The sequence below is a fragment of the Phyllopteryx taeniolatus genome, chromosome 6 (assembly GCF_024500385.1).
Source record: "Phyllopteryx taeniolatus isolate TA_2022b chromosome 6, UOR_Ptae_1.2, whole genome shotgun sequence".
NCBI classification, from domain to species: domain Eukaryota; kingdom Metazoa; phylum Chordata; class Actinopteri; order Syngnathiformes; family Syngnathidae; genus Phyllopteryx; species Phyllopteryx taeniolatus.
In genome coordinates, this window is record NC_084507.1 from 6,652,098 (window position 1) to 6,669,147 (window position 17,050).

At 42.4% G+C, this 17,050-nt stretch overlaps 1 protein-coding gene across 2 annotated transcripts in view; it reads right to left on the reverse strand.

Annotated features, from left to right (window-relative positions):
* The window catches only part of LOC133480004 (nuclear factor of activated T-cells, cytoplasmic 1-like), a 69,526-nt gene extending 55,003 nt beyond the window's left edge, over positions 1 to 14,523 (reverse strand). The window contains exons 1-3 of one of the 2 annotated variants that reach the window (XM_061777621.1): positions 14,038 to 14,523; positions 10,156 to 11,260; positions 8,535 to 8,694 (exon numbers count right to left, since the gene is read on the reverse strand). In XM_061777621.1, the coding sequence (XP_061633605.1) occupies positions 8,535 to 8,694; positions 10,156 to 11,260; positions 14,038 to 14,056 (1,284 nt within the window). In that variant the 5' untranslated portion in view covers positions 14,057 to 14,523. Of the gene's footprint in view, positions 1 to 8,534; positions 8,695 to 10,155; positions 11,261 to 12,374; positions 12,488 to 14,037 lie in introns of those variants that run through there. The other variant, XM_061777620.1, reaches the window with a different exon arrangement.
* Positions 14,524 to 17,050: the final 2,527 nt, after the last annotated feature.

Sequence of the window (17,050 nt, forward strand, 5' to 3'; positions counted from 1 at the left end):
GCTAGAGCCTGACCCAGCTGTCTCTGAGTGAATGATGGGGTACACACTGGACTGGTCAGCTATTCACTGGGCACATATCGACAAACAGCCATTCACATACACTTTTTCAGACAATTTTGTCTTTGATGAGTCTAGCATGCATGTTTTTGGAATGTGGGATGAGGCTGAAGTCCCTGGAGAAAACCCACAAAAGCACGGGGAGAACATGCAGATTCCACACAGAAAGGCTGGAGCTGACATTCAAACCAGTATAATAAAATATACAAATAAAAACAATAAATAGGATACCCGGGCGGCAAAACAAACTGACCATACAGGTCGGTCACCTGTTCCAATACCTTTTATTTCATTACTGAAAAGGTGCGTTGCATTGTGGGCTACCGGTTTCTAGGGTAAACATAAACAACGCTTGCTTTCTACTTGAGCCTGCTAGCTAGCCGTCAAAGGGAGAGCTGTGGACTTCGAACCGGCTGGATCCACCAAGGATCAAGGTCCCCCCCCAAAAAATACCGGGGATATGTATTTTGGGCGCTAGCGTCCAGCCTATATGGGTAATTAATATTTTATGGGACAACAAATCAACAACCTGTATTATAGTGTAAGTTTTCTGAGTGCAACTCCCATTTAAGAGTGGCATAAATACCCCTTTGGATGTTGAATACAGCTATGGCTTAGCACGCTAATGACGCTATGGTATAGCACTAAAGCCTTGTTTATATAAAAAAAAAGTGGTGGCATTACATGTAATAAGAAATGAATTGACATTGTATACTGTCTATGGTATTTCTTGGCAAGATTGCACAGAAAGCGAACCCCGGATCCAAGGTGGACTTACACGTGCAAAGGACCGAACACATGTTTCCCTGAGGTCTTTCATGTAGCAGTGGTGGAAACATACTACAAATGTGATGTGTATTACATATACGTTCAGAGGAAGAGAGATGGGTATTAAGTCACGCACATGTTAATAGGGATGATGGCCACATCCTGTTGAAATTACACTATGTCTGTTGCTGCTTTAGACTTAATGAGAGAGTGAGTGAGGTTGTGTGTATGTGTGACTGAGGAAGGCAGAAAGCCCTATAGGCCTGTCATTATCCTATATGAACTAGCCATATGCAGGATTGTGCTGTGTGTTAGGGTTAATACGCCACAGGTGTTATTGTCTTTTGTTACTAAGGGCCTGTTGAATGTCTGTGTGTTTCCCGACGGAATATGAGCCTGAAAGCTGTTGCATCATCTTCATCAGAACCCGTATTTTAGATCAGTGCCAGTTCACAATAATCACAATGAAAACAATTCATATTGCATTTGGTCTCTCCCCCCCCCCCCCCCCCCCCCCCCCCCCCCCCCCCCCCCCCCATTGTTTCCCTCTGGACAAAAATACATCACTCAATGTCAGAGAGATATAGGTACACTAGGTTGTTGGTTTTCCAAAGCACAGCTTTGAAAATCATTTTGTGGACTTTTGGCATATTTGTGGTAAAAGACCAGATTGTTTGGAAAACTATGAGAGGAGCCAATTGATTACCGTGGACCCTCTCAATTCCGAATGGTCGACTGCTTGTAAATAAAGTGAAAAAGCAGCCGTGGGTGTTGCAAAAAGTCCCAATCATGAGTCAATGACTGTCAAAGGGAGTCAGAAGGATGGACCGCAAGTCCAGAATAAATTACAACATGCTAAAGAAAATTGAGACGGCACGGTGGACGACTGGTTAGCAGATCTGCCTCACAGTTCTGAGGACTGGGGTTCAAATCCCTGCCATTGTGGACTTTACATGTTCTCCCCGTGCCTGCGTGGGTTTTCTCTGGGTACCCCAGGGTGCTTCAGCTGCTCCCTGCTCTAGTGTGTTCCACTAACATGTGTATGTGTTCACTGTGATGGGTTAAATGCAGAGAACAAATTTCATGTACATGCATGCATGTTGATGACAATAAAACGTGGTTCTTCTTACTCTGGTATCTTGTTCACGAGTGAGGGAAGAATGGAACGCGAGATTGACAGACGGATCGGTGCAGCGTCTGGAGTGATGCGGACTTTGTCCGTTGCGATGAACAAGGAGCTAAGCCGAAAGGCGAAGCTCTCTATTTACCGGTCAATCTATGTTCCTACCCTCACCTATGGTCAAAAGCTGTGGGTTGTGACCGAAAGAACGAGATCCTGGATACAAGTGAAATGAGTTTCCTCCACAGGGTGTCCGGGCTCTCCCTTAGAGATAGGGTGAGAAGCTCGGTCATCCGGGAGGGGCTCAGAGTAGAGCCGCTGCTCCTCCGCAGTGTGAGGAGCCAGATGAGGTGGCTCGGGCATCTGTTTAGGATGCCTCCCCGGTGGGGTGTTCCGGGCATGTCCCACCGGGAGGAGACCCCGGGGACGCCCCAGGACACGCTAGAGAGACTATGTCTCTCGGCTTGCCTGGGAATGCCTCTGGATCTCCTCGGAAGAGCTGGAGGAAGTGGCTTGGGAGAGGGAAGTCTGGGATAAGTGGAAGACAATGGATGGATGGATGGACTCTGGTATCCTCCCACATCCCAAAAACATGTGTGTTAGGTTGATTGAAGACTTTAAATTGCCCGTAGGTGTTAATGTGAGTGCGAATGGTTGTTTGTTTATATGTGGCTTGGGATTGGCTGGCGACCAGTTCAGGGTGTACCCCGCCTCTCGCCCAAAGATAGCTGGGATAGGCTCCAGCACGCCCGCGACCCTAGTGAGGATAAGCGGATGGATGGATGAAATTTAAGTTGCATTGAGACTCAGAAAAAGCACAATTTGGAAATGACAGTGAGTTAAGCAACCATAGTTCTGTGGAACAATTCAATTGCCCCACTCAACCATGCCACAATAGATGAAAGTATTAAACATGCTCTCACCCCAAAAAATGTAAGAAATTATACCCAATGTTTTTGAATACTACAGTATATGAAGTGGACTACGCAAAACTAACGATCTGCTGTAAAAAAATGGTGCAAGCACATGCTGCGCTGAATGTTGTCATAGTGTCTACTATAGTGTCAGACCTTATCACTGCACTTGAGAGCAAAGCAAAACATAACTGCTTGTTTTGGGACATGACAACAATACTAAATGAGCAGTTCAGCATTTCCACTTGAATGTCTGTCATTTTCTCCAGGGCACTGTACAACCACTGTATCCCTCATTGTTTTCAATCTTGCTTTTTTTTTCACCTCTAGTTGCTTTCCAAAACACGTCACCATTCACTATATGTTTGCCCATGAGCATGACTGAGCTTCAGTGCAGGGTGTCCTGCTTGTGTAGGTTTGGGAAATGGTTAAAGGATGAGCACTTCAAAAGGAGTGACATTCTCAACTCCCCCTGAGAGGGGGGCACTGAAGCATGGAGAGGGGAGGTGCAGTCCGGAGGGCGCTGTGATTGTGACTCTTTACCACAAACATCCCCCCTGCTTCTACTACTACCACCATGCTCAGCCAACCTCAGGGCTTCCAAGGCCCTAATCAGCAGGATACAGAGCATCTCCAGAGGCAGCCGAAGCAAGCCCCAGCTGCGCCGATTCCCTCTGCCCCTTCTCATTCTTTCTACTCTGTCTTTTGCAAACACACTTCCTTGGCTGCTTCCTTCACCCGTGCCCCTGTGTCATTATTGACTTATTCTCCTTCACTGCACCTCACCCATCCACCGCCTGCCACTCATTACCACAGGGCACTGGGGAATATGACATGTCCTATCCTTCATGATTACAACAACACAACTGAAGACACATTAAATGAAACTTGAAGGATGAAAAATAATACTTCGTATCTCACACTCACTGCATTTACATTATACACTCTCTATATCAGACACTCAAGCACATAGGGTGGGCAATTAATTTTCCAAAAGGGCCACATGAGAAACTGGAACACTTGTCAAGGGTCATGCCAACATGCTAACCTCAACTATGTTCCAAGTAATCTCATGTATTCATATAACACGATAGATTGTCTTGTTTTAATAAGATGCTAATTGTGTTGATATGGTATATATTGTTATAATTAAGAAATACACATTTGAAACAAAATTATAAGTAGCCATTCAAATAAAATTATAACATATCACTATTTAATTTTTATTTAAAAAATAAAGTTGTTTTTTTCCCATGTCCCTTTAGGGACTCCATAAGTTTTTAATAATAATAAAAAAAATAATTCTACATATTTTAAAGTGAATCACTGATGGTGTAGTGGTACACTAGCTTGACTTTGGTGAAGGCAGCGTGGGTTGAGTTCCCACTCAGTGACTGTGTGAATGTGAGTGCGAATGGTTGTCCGTGTCTATATGTGCCCAGCGACTGACTGGCGACCAGTTCAGGGTGTAATCTGCCTTTCGCCCGAAGTCAGCTGTGATAGGCTCCAGCGCCCTGCGACCCTCAACTGGATAAGCGGTGTTGAGAATGGATCGATGGATATTTTAAAGTGGTATTTTGTGCACCAACCGCCAACTCATATTAGCCTCTCCTAGTTAGGATTCCTAAATAGATAGCTAGATAAGTGGGAAGTATAAAATTATTCACAGTGATTTATAATGATACAATGATGAATTATAACACTCCCAATTCATACAGTCTATGAAGCTGTTGATATGCGTATTATCAAGCCAAATCCAACTGGCCCTCTTCCCACCACCGTGCAGGAAATAAGAATGTTACTAACATTAGGACAACAGGTGGGCTTTTTTAATAGTCTTCTTTTTTGAAAAGTAGTCGCTAGACGGGTCAGAAAGTCACTAGATATTTTTAAATAGTTATTAAAACATACAGTCGGTACGGTAAGTATTCACACCCCCTTAGGTTTTTCACTTCTTTCATTTTTTCCCTCATTAATGTACACACATCACCCCATATTGACAGAAAAAAAAACGGAATTGTTGAAGTCTTTGCAGATTTATTAAAAGAAAAACTGAAATATCACACAGCCATAAGTATTCAGACCCTTTGCTGTGACACTCATATATTTAACTCGGGTGCTGTCCATTTCTTCTGATCATCCTTGAGATGGTTATACACCTTCATTGGAGTCCAGCTGTGTTTGATTATACTGATTGGACTTGATTAGAAAAGCCACACCCCTGTCTATATAAGACCTTACAGCTCACAGTGCATGTCAAAGCAAATGAGAATCATGAGGTCAAAGGAAATGCCTAAAGAGCTCAGAGACAGAATTGTGGCAAGGCACAGATTTGGCCAAAGTTAAAAAAAATATTCTGCTGCACTTAAGGTACTTAAGAGCACAGTGGCCTCCATAATCCTTAAATGGAAGACGTTTGGGACGACCAGAACCCTTCCTAGAGCTGGCCGTCCGGACAAACTGAGCAATCGGGGGAGAAGAGCCTTGGTGAGAGAGGTAAAGAAGAACCCACAGATCACTCTGGCTGAGCTCCAGAGATGCAGTCGGGAGATGGGAGAAAGTTCTAGAAAGTCAACCATCACTGCAGCCTCCACCAGTCGGGGCTTTATAGCAGAGTGCCCCGACGGAAGCCTCTCCTCAGTGCAAGACACATGAAAGCCCACATGGAGTTTGCTAAAAAACACCTGAAGGACTCCAAGGTAGTGAGAAATAAGATTCTCTGGTGTGATGAGACCAAGATAGAACTTTTTGGCCTTCATTCTAAGGGATATGCATGGAGAAAACCAGGCACTGCTCATCACCTGTCCAGTACAGTGAAACATGGTGGTGGCAGTATCATGCTGTGGGGGTGTTTTTTAGCTGCAGGGACAGGACGAGTGGTTGCAATCGAAGGAAAGATGAATGCAGCCAAGTACAGGGATACCTTCTCCAGAGTGCTCATAACCTCAGACTGGGCGAAAGGTTTACCTTCCAACAAGACAGTGACACTAAGCACACAGCTAAAACAACAAATCAGAACAACTTTGTGACTGTTCCTTAATGGCCCAGCCAGAGCCCTGACTTAAACCCAATTGAGCATCTCTGGATGGCTGTCCACCAACGTTCACCATACAACCTGAAAGAACTGGAGAGGATCTGCAAGGAGGAATGGCAGAGGATCCCCTAATCCAGGGTTGAAAAACTTGTTGTATCATTCCCAAAAAGACTCATGGCTGTAATAGCTCAAAAGGGTGCGTCTACTAAATACTGAGCAAAGGGTCTGAATACTGTGTGATATTTCAGTTTTTCGTTTTTAATAAATCTGCAAAAATTTCAACAATTCAATTTCTTTCTGTCAATATGGGGTGTTGTGTGTACATTAATGAGCAGAAAAATGAACTTAAATTATTTTAGAAAATGGCTGCAATATAACAAAGAGTGAAGAATTTAACGGAGTGTGAATACTTTCCGTACCCACTGTATGTTGGCAACACTGTGGCCACAAGTCGACCAGTCCACACGTGTGCACATCAAAATAAAAGCGCCACATATAGACATTTTAATTTGACTTCATGGTCACTGTGACGGCCGGTCAAAAACTGTGGACGGGCTGGACGTGGCCCGTAGGCCGTACTTTACCCAGGGCTGCTCTAGCATGTACACATGCTTGACTAATCCTTGCAAATTTCTCTTCCTGCTAACTGACATGCTTCGAGTTGTTTCCATGAGTCCCATATTACATCCAAATTGACTCTGCACACATAATCCGAGGAATACATCCACTCTCAATCAAGTGTGGAAATAAAGTATGAACTGCAGTATGTATGTGAAACATTTTTGGGTAGCAAGTACCAAGTGCCGTCACTTCTGTCTTTGTGGATACTAATTTTACATTTTTTTAAAGGAAATATTTGTAATATTTCAGAGGCCTTATTTAACTCCATGAGAGGTGAAAAATAGTGGAAACTCCACTCGTTATGATACATAGGAGTTGTATTCATATTCATACACCCATTGGTTTATGAATGTGTGTGTGAATGAGTGAATGTGAGGCTTTGTAAAGCGCTTTGGGCACTGTGATTGTGTAGATAAAGCACTATATAAGAGCAGTCCATTTACCATTTACACCACTCCAAACACGGTAATAACTCTGTCTTTGTAAAATGAGATTTGGTTTTACTTCACTCAAGCTTTGTATTTTATTAAATTGTGCAGGTGTACCCAAAAAAGTGTCTGGTCAGTGTAAAACGTGAGTATTTAAAGTTGTTGGTTGTTGTTGGAGTTGTTGGTATTTACAAAACCCAAGGGTTGACAGGCCTGAAGCTGTCAAGTGCCTTTGACACCAAGCACACCAGGATGTGCTGACAGCATCATTAGGTCATCGACATCATTACATCATTGACAAAGCAGCTGTGTTGCCAGCAAAGTTTTAGGCTAAATAGATGAAGTGGATGGACCACCAACCTCAAACTTTGCTGGTTAATTATAAAAACGTAACCTTTGGAATTTGTGTTTTGTGTTTGCTCCACCTAATAATGATAAAAAGCCATTTTAAACATTTGAATCCACCCTTGGCTACTGAGCCTTTTTAACTCTAGTTTCCAGAAGTCAAAGTCAAGTGTTCTTCTTTCTTCATGACATAGTTGCTCTGCTAGATCACCAGGTTGTGTAAACCAAGATGCCCACAGAGTGTGAAGAGGCTGAAAGAAGCTCTGTCCTATGCTGTTGGCGAGACTAACGTGCTCCTTAAGTGTTTGCCAAGCACAACGGTGATGGTCCTGATCTATACTAATTGAGTCTAATTGACGCTAAGACAAACATTTTCAGCAGCAGAGTGACTGTTATTGAAATTGAATTCAAACACATTGCAACACTATAGATTATAGGGCAAAACTTCAGATTCCCTTTATATAGAAACTGCCAATATTTTAGTCAGGGAAAGATTTATTTCACTCATTGGACACTTCGATGGTCATTAGGTATCAAATGAGATACATCAAGTGAGTTATTTTACGTTGGCAAATGAAACTCCTTAGTTTAATGACTGATGTTTCTAATATTTTGGTTTTAAGCTTCAAGAGAAGGCTAACATATTATAAGCATTTCTGAGAATTATGCAGTGAAGATCTACAAAACTACACACTATTACAGTAATAATGAATATATTGACTTTGTAAGATATGAATTTTAGAAGTTTATATTGCTATGATTGCATACAGTATATTTTAATGGTCTGGCCATGTAACACTAAATACTGAACTGGGTGGTACATAATCAACAGCAACCTACTCTAATTCCCAACATGCCTGGATTGTTTTCTCTTTTTTTGGGGGGTTTATCTAATTAACAGAAGAGCAATTTTACAAAATGTCTGCACACTTGATTGTTTCCTACTACATGTCTCTTGCAGTACGGTATCACGCAACTTTACGTAGGAGGAACCAGTCACTATCTGGCTTAGTTTGGCAATTTTAGGCACCACTGAATTTGCCAAATATTTACTTCCTGCTCTCTCAGCAGAATGACAAAAATGGACAGTATCTAAGAATTTGGGAAAAACCTGTCACAGAGTATCCAATGATCCTTAGATACAGACATAAAAGTGGTCAGTCTGTCCCCGCTGATGCAGGCAAGTTATTACATTACTTTCAGAGCAGAATCAGTTAACCTGTTAAAATGTAGTGTAGTCAGCATACCTGGACAACTGGGTGGCCTCCAGACAGAGCCTTGACTGCCCCACGGCTGCCTTCAGTCTCATAGTGAGCCCTGTGGTGGGACTTTGGCTGTAACTCGATCTGTAAACTGTATGGACCGGAGCAGGACGGAAGCTGCCAGTCAAGCGCTGGCAGGGATGGGCTGCAATAACAGTGCACATTAAAAATTAACATTAGTGTAATTTCTGTAACAGTTTTAATGTAAAATTACTTAACAAAATCCAACTTTGGGACTGTGGTGAAAACATGACTGCTGTTTAATATTTCCAGCCTACTTTGAACACATGTGACACACGGCTGCAAGTCTCTACATTTGTCTTTTCATTATTATCTATTATATTCAAAGAAACTGTTTGAGGTTTTATATTTTTCCCCACAGGCTCCAGTTCTGTCAAAGAAGCCCAAGTCAGTCTTCTGACCTTGTTCAAATTGGCCTAAATTTTGGACACCTTTTGTAATTCTTAATCCTTCTCTATTTCATCATGGTCCGTAATCTAATCGTCTCATCCCTTGAGCCTAGGTAATAATGTGTATCTCTCTCTCGCTCTGTTTTTTTTTAAATGAAATAAAAGAGAGACCAATCTGCTTTGGCTGCAACTTCAGTATGTTATACTTTATTGTCGCAAGTGAGAACTGACACTGTGAGCTAGCAAGGTGGGGGGGATGAAATTTCTGGGCTACAAAAACAATTCTCACACATACACACTGTCACTCAGCTCTGTTGATAGAGTGTTGATCTATTTAAATTTGATAAGAAGAAAAATATAGTCACACTTAAATACCAGACAATAGAGTAAGACAGTGGAATGGGATCGGCATGTGTACCATGATATCTGCCTGTTGGAGCTAGAACCGGCCTCCCTCAACATCATTGTTCTCTACATGGCGTGTAAAACGCTTGCTATGTGACCACTGCACAGATATCTTAACCAAAACAAACACGTATAAGACAATGGTAAACGCAGAATCCCTGACCTGAAGCGTGGCTCAGCTGAAACCAATCTCTGGCATATTTGTGGAACTTCCACGCTGTTTGTTGACCCAAAATGAACTGATTTCCCACCACAAGACTTTATCTGTCCGGTTGGCGCATGACATCACCGTGGCTACAAAACGAGGTGGTCTGATGGCGCGACAACCACAGCAGAGAGACGGCTGATTAACCCACAGACTGTTTCCCCTTCAGCCAGGCCTGTCACTGTAACTTCCTGTTGCTCACTATCTTAATCAAACACTTTATTTCCGACAGGAAGGTGTGCTATTGGCATGGAAAATGATGCCTTAATGCATCATTTAAATCAACAATTTAAATCTTTAAGAAGTGTACTTTGTTGAAAAAAAAATATGTGGATGACATCATCGTGCATGGTACTGTACAGGTAATTTTGGATTTGCATTGCCCATCTTTATATTTTTGAGCTCAAAAAGGGTAAATAATGTATTTAAAACAAAATGTGGTGGTTGTAGTGGTTACGCTCCTCTGTATTTTTAAAATTTGTGTCAAAAAATTGCAAATACACGAGTACTTACAGTCATCCTAGATTTATCGTCAATCTATTTGTCTGCGTATCTTTTGATGTCACAAGAACCATGAGGTACCCACCTGAGGTAATGCTTGGGTTTAGACCAAGAGTAGGGATGCTGGGGCACCTCCAGAAATCCTCCACAGTAGTTCTCCTTCTTTAAAACGAGGCGAGAAGGATAGTCCTCGGGGGTAATCGCCCCTTCATGACTGATCTCCTCTCCACTAGGCTCCACTTTGAGGCTCATGGAAGGTGAATGATCGACTATCTTGCGTGTCTTTATCGGGATCCCTTCTCCCATGTCTACCACTCCATCTGTGGTCAGAGCATTGATAGCAGCCACAATTGCAGAGTTGGTGTACTGGTTGGCATTGGCAAGCCAGTTCTCATCTGTGACACTGATTCTAGGGGAGCCATGTGGGGAGGGGGTGGCAGATTGGTGAGGTGAACATGAAGTCTGGCGGTAGGGAGTGTCATGGAAGCTGTACTTTCTCTTCCCAACTCCAGCGATGCTGATATTGTTGCATCCACCTCCTCCACCGAAGGAAGGAGAGTTAGCCCTGGAGTCACGAGGCTGAGCTGGCCAGCCTTCCTCAGCCACTGCTCCAATCTGTGGGGATGTGGAGGGCGAATTGTGAGGGGAGGCTGCAGGTCCGCCGGCATGCGGGCAGGACAAAAGTGAAGATGAGCCTCTGGGAGATACGCAGGGAGACTGCCAGGGGGAATTCTGTAGAGAGTTGTCATAGTTGTAAAAGCCAGACTCGTAGGAGGATGCTTCAGAGTTACAGCTGCGTGAAGAAATGCTGCTTGCAGGACTGAGGCAGCTGGGATCACGGTAGCCATCTGCATTGGGCAGTGTTAGTGTCACAACGGAGTTAACACCTCTTTTGTTGATGTGGTCCTCACAGTTTCTTTCTTCTACTTGATCGTCTGGGCACTGGCTGTACGCAGTGATTTCAATACGAGGGCTTTCCAGGGCTGGAGCCCCATTTGTTCTCAGGCCATGGGGTAGGTAATAACCTGATGCTACAAGGTTGTCATTTTGGAAGTTGTAGCCTGTCTGATGGCAAGATGTAACAGAGATAACCGGGCTGGACTGTAAGGTGTGGTATTGGGTGGCCAGACATGGGTTGCCCATCCCGAGAGGAAGGGACAGGGTGACATTTGGCGTGTAGCTGAATGCATCTGAAAATAAACAAGCACATTTTCAACATGGAACCGTGTTTCCAACAGATTAAGGTGGCCAGAGTCATTATACTATTGCAGTAATTAACGGTGATTACATGTGCAAACAATACCCCTATACAAATCTTACCAGCGACAGACTGACTCCTTTCTTTATTCTAAGAACATCTGGAGAAGCTTAGCAATCATTTCAAAGTAGTTACTGTATATGTGGTTCATCTGTAGTCCCAAGTTGCACAGCCACCCTGTTTGCTGGATAAGTTCATTTAAGACTCTGCTTGGCACTCCTTACTGTCAAATGTACACTACAGGAATCCATCCAGCAGCAGACTGATGGATGCTTTATTTGATTGATTGCATCACTCACTGAGTGAATTAGGCCCTCCCCTGTGGAAATCTGACAGCACTCTCGCTTCGCTCTGGGCTTGTGATTAAGTCAAAGAGAGGCTGTTGCAGCATTACATACTCATACTCTGAGGTGCAAGCATGAGAGAGCATGCAAGATAAACAACAACAGACACACACACACACAGACCCTAAATCCTTATAGGTTTGCCTCCTCTGCCAAACAGCTGCTGTTGTATCAACAATTGTAAACATCATGTCTGTCTTTTATTAACATTGACAATGAGGGTGAATGCTCAAAGAGTAGACACCATTCAGTCAGTGTGCCAATCAAGGGCATCCCCCTTAGGTATATTTGTTCACTGCAATGCTGTGCATAACATGAAATCTGCTGCACACCACATCGTATATGGGTTGGCCAAAGAAAAAATTAGCTTGTGGGAGTCTCTTTCAGAGTTTATAATGTGCCGTGCATCACACAAGTTTATTATACCACAAGTGCAATGGCATGCGTGAGGTAGAAGCGTAGCATGCCGTATAGCTAATCAAAAAATTGTACTTGTTCGTTGGTAAAATGTGCATTTTGTCTTTAAAACAGTGTTAAACATGACACCTACCTCTGACTTCAAAATGTGTAAATATGCTGTGTTCCATGTTAACTTGTTATTGTCATTTTAATGTAATCAATTCATAATTACAAAACCACAGTATTGTAACATTGCTTAAAATATACATGGCATTAAGAAATAAATGCATTTTCATGACTCACCTCTCTGAGGCTGATAAACACACTGGCTGTGCTCAAACATATAACTAAAATCAAATTCTTGCTCTTCTTGTTGAAAACTCATCTCTACTCGCCTAAAGATTTCTCCCAGCGTAATCTCCTCTGATGCTTTTCTTTTCTGGTTAACGCTCTTCTCGAGCCCAGCAGATGACATACTGTGTCTGTCTGCTCCACCCAGTGTGACACACCTCCTTACTTCAAGCCTGACTTACTTTGCTAAGAGTTGCAGCCGTTTTTTTGTACAAATCAGCTGCATTTGTCACACCGTACTGCACCTAATGGGGGTTTTTGCTCTTCCTGTCTTTTATGATTTTGCATCGTTTTGAGGTTTCATCTTCCACATTGACAAAAATAAATCAGCATTTGCTATTTGAAAGTCCCACTACGATCCGCACTATTCAAATAAAAACAAAAAACACTATCACACACACTATACCCTTGTTTCCAATTATGCCATTGGTTTTAAAGCACTCTCAGCACAACCAAGCATGCATGCCTAAAGAATGAATATATTTATCCACAGGGATCGTGGTTTACAGTGGCGTAAGACTGACGGGACCTCAGGGACAGATAGGTGGTTGCCCACATAAGCCATCTGTATCTTCTGGAGCTAAGAGTCCAGGGCCAACATTCATTACACAGGCTGAGTGCAGTCCATGGCAAGACCCCAATAGGATGTGTGTTTTCAGCTGTGTGTGTCGGACTTGTGAAGTTGTGTGATAATAAAGCAGGCTTCGGCATACTGCTGAGGCTGTGAGTGGTTAAGCATGACTCCCTGCCAAGCGAGCTCCTCGGCATCCCTAAACGGACACATCACAATTCTATGCCGCTCTCGCTCACACACATATGCACGCACAAACACACACGCCATACACACACACAAACATCTGTGACCAATTATAAGACTGTAGGCCAAAATGAATAATAATAAAACCCGCACCCGTTCATCTGAAATATCAAAGCCGAAATGAAATCCCAAATCCGCAAAACCAGTGACATCAGCACTGGAAACCACACAAGGCAGACTATCAACGACTTTTGGAGTACCCAATGAAATTTTGCAACATTAATCATATATACAAGAGGCAATGCAACTTGCATTTTAAAACCAGGCTGAAGCATTACACGAGCAGAAGCAATGCACAAAGTTTGTAGACACTTGATGAAACCTGACCTCAAACCTCCATGTACAGATAAACAATGATAATCCTGTGTACTTTAATTCGGATTATTATCTGAGGTCCTGTGAGACTAAGTGCAACGCACCCTGCTAAAAACTGAACAGGAAGTTATGAAACACCTGCCGGGGACACCTAATGGTGCAGATGATGTCCATGCTGCTTAATGTAGTTCACTAAATTCAAAATTATACATTTAAATTTTTTTTTTTTTTTTTTTTTTTTACAAATACAATTTAATTAATTAACTTAAATGATGCACGTCATACTAAATCCACGTAACATTTAACAGAGCTTCCTTATACAACAGAATTATTCTTGCTGTACTTGATCCCACTTCATCTGCTTTTCACTCAGAAATGTCGACAAATTATATTGCGGAGATGATTTCACTATCAGTTTGTGTCAGTGCATGCGAATCCTGCCATCAAACATATTGCAAGCTCAGATAGTGAGGAAGGCATTACCTTCTTCTGCAGATTTCATTTCGGCCAGAGAGGTGATTGAACGAGTGGAGTCCCCACTCCTTGCTGGCTGGAGCTTCAAAACTGAACTTGGAAGAGACGCTCTGGCTGAGTATCCTGCATTCAACAAGCGGTGCACAACTTTCTCCGGACTAGAGTCTGCATGAGCAACGAAGAATAAAATAGTGCACGCTAGGTAATAAAGTCACGGGTAAAATACCAATCTGAAGTAAAGTTAATGAATGGATTATTAACGTGGGGAGTATTGCACATCGGGTGAGTGCTGGACGAGTGAATGAGGAGGTGAGCGCTGCTCAAGAGTCTAGTGTGGCTGATGTGAGTTATTCTGCAGTGTGCCCATTGAAGGTCTCCAAGAGTCTCCCCAGGTCAATGACGCAGCGCGGCTTTGTCAGAGGGGCAGTCTCTGGTTCTTTTAAAGCTGGAAAACACCCTCAGTTCTCCGTCAGCGCGCCGCCCATCCATGACGCCAGCGACCGGCTCCTGCGAGATCCGAGTCGGAGCGATGTTTTCCACCGTAAGATCCCAAGGTGTGTGTGAGTGAGTGCGCGCACCCTCACTTGCGCGTGCGCTTGTATTTGCATACGCGCCCTTAAATAACCATCACTGTAGAGTGTAAATTATTCTTATTTTTTAATTACCGTATTGTTTTGCCTTAATTTATTCCTATATATCCCTCAGAGATTACCTGCCCTGACACTGCTAAAGATTCAAGGTGATTTTGTCACATGCAGTTTTACTTATTGTTCCCTCACATGGGAACGTGCAAAATGCAACGATCAGGAAATACAGTACATTTTAATTATAACAACACTAACCTTAAAAAAAGGAGGCACAAAAGCAAAAAAAAAAAAAGAAGCAAGACAGCATTTGTTGTACCTGGAAAGACAATACAAATAAAAACAAACTTTAATACAATAGAACATTTCATACTAATTAAAAAGAAAACATTAATTAACATACTGGAGAATGCATTGCGTCCTCGTCATTTGCCAGAGAAAAATCTTCTTGATGTCATATTCTGTTTTGTTCATGCTCAACTATTGTACTGTATTTATTTATTTATTTGTTTATTTATTTTTAATCACATAGTTGCCTGCATTTATACAACAACAAGAGTAAAAAAAGTAACGTGTTCCTGCATAACTGACTCAATGACCCTTTCTACAAATAAAGTGGTCTCTGGATCCACATCTGAACCAAATTATTTGTTGTTATATAGCAGCCATTTGCTAAAATCATTTCATTTAATTTGTTTTCCTCATTAATGTACACACTGCACCCCATATTGACAATTATTGACATTTTTTTCAGATTTATTAAAAAATAAAACAAATAATATAACAGGCGGCATGGTGGTAACTGGTTACAGCGTCTGCCTCACCGTTCTGAGGACCGGGGTTCAATCCCCGGCGCCACCTGTGTGGAGTTTGCATGTTCTCCCCGTGCCTGCATGGGTTTTCTCCGGGCACTCCGGTTTCCTCCCACATCCCAAAAACATGCATGGTAGGTTAATTGAAGACTCTAAATTGCCCGTAGGTGTGAATATGAGTGCAAATGGTTGTTTGTTTATATGTGCCCTGTAATTAGCTGGCAAACAGCTCAGGGTGTACCCCGCCTCCTGCCCGATGATAGCTGGGATAGGCTACTGCGCTCCTGCGACCCTTATGAGGATACAGTACAGTAAATACAAGTGTCAGATGTTTTTAAACAAAATATTACAGACTGCATACTGTATTTTAATTACTTGTGGTGTTATATTCGTCTGACTTTGATGCAGGCAGCGTGGGTTGATTTCCCACTCAGTGACAGTGTGAATGTAAGATTGAATGGTTGTCCATCTCTATATGTGCCCTGCGACATACTGGCGACCAGTCCAGGGTGTAATCCACTTTTCGCCCAAAGGCAGCTGGGAAAGGCTCCAGTTCCCCGTGAACCTGAACAGGAAAAGTACTATTGAACATGGTTGAAAACTGTTCTTAAACAATGAAAATGTAGCGCACATAGAAGTTAATAAAACATGTTTTGTAATGTATTGTACCTTAAAGTTAAATACAGCTGAACTGTAATTAGGCATTAATCCTTTTGTGCGCCACTTGTGAGAGCCCACGTACCACTAGTGGTACTAGTACCACACTTTGAGAAACACTGCTCTAGGCTATTTATCCATCAATCCATTTTCCATTTACCACTTGTCCTAAGTAGGGTTTGACAGTATGTGAGCTGGAGCGTATATCTGAGACTGGGCGAGATGGGGGGTACACCATGGACTGGCTGCAAGTCTATTGCAGGGCTGCATATACAGTGGGTACGGAAAGTATTCAGACCCCCTTAATTTAAGTTCATTTTTTTGCCTCATTAATGTACACACAGCACCCCATATTGACAGGGGAAAAAAAATAATTGTTGACATTTTTGCAGATTTATTAAAAAAGAAAAATGGTTCTAGACCTTCATTGGAGTCCAGCTGTGTTTGATTATACTGATTGGACTTGATTAGGAAAGCCAAACACCTGTCTATATAAGACCTTACAGCTCATAGTGCATGTCAGAGCAAATGAGAATCATGAGGTCAAAGGAACTGCCTGAAGAGCTCAGAGGCAGAATTGTGGCAAGGCACAGATTTGGCCAAGGTTACAAAAAAAGATTCTGCTGCACTTATGGTTCCTAAGAGCACAGTGGCCTCCATAATCCTTAAATGGAAGACATTTGGGACGACCAGATACACCACTGATACAGTTTCACTAAATAAAACGGAATAAATAATCACCTACACCACATATCATGCTTAAGTCAATCTTCATGGGGTTCAGCGTATATCACATATTGATAAACAATAATCACCTACATGCAGTATATTCCATCACGGAGCACTGATATAATTTGTGATTGTTAGGTAGTACAGATAAGTATAACCACATGTAGGACTTGTTTACTGAAAATGTAATTCCATTAGTTCCCTCAGGACATTGGAATACTGTGGGGATTATGAAAGTTG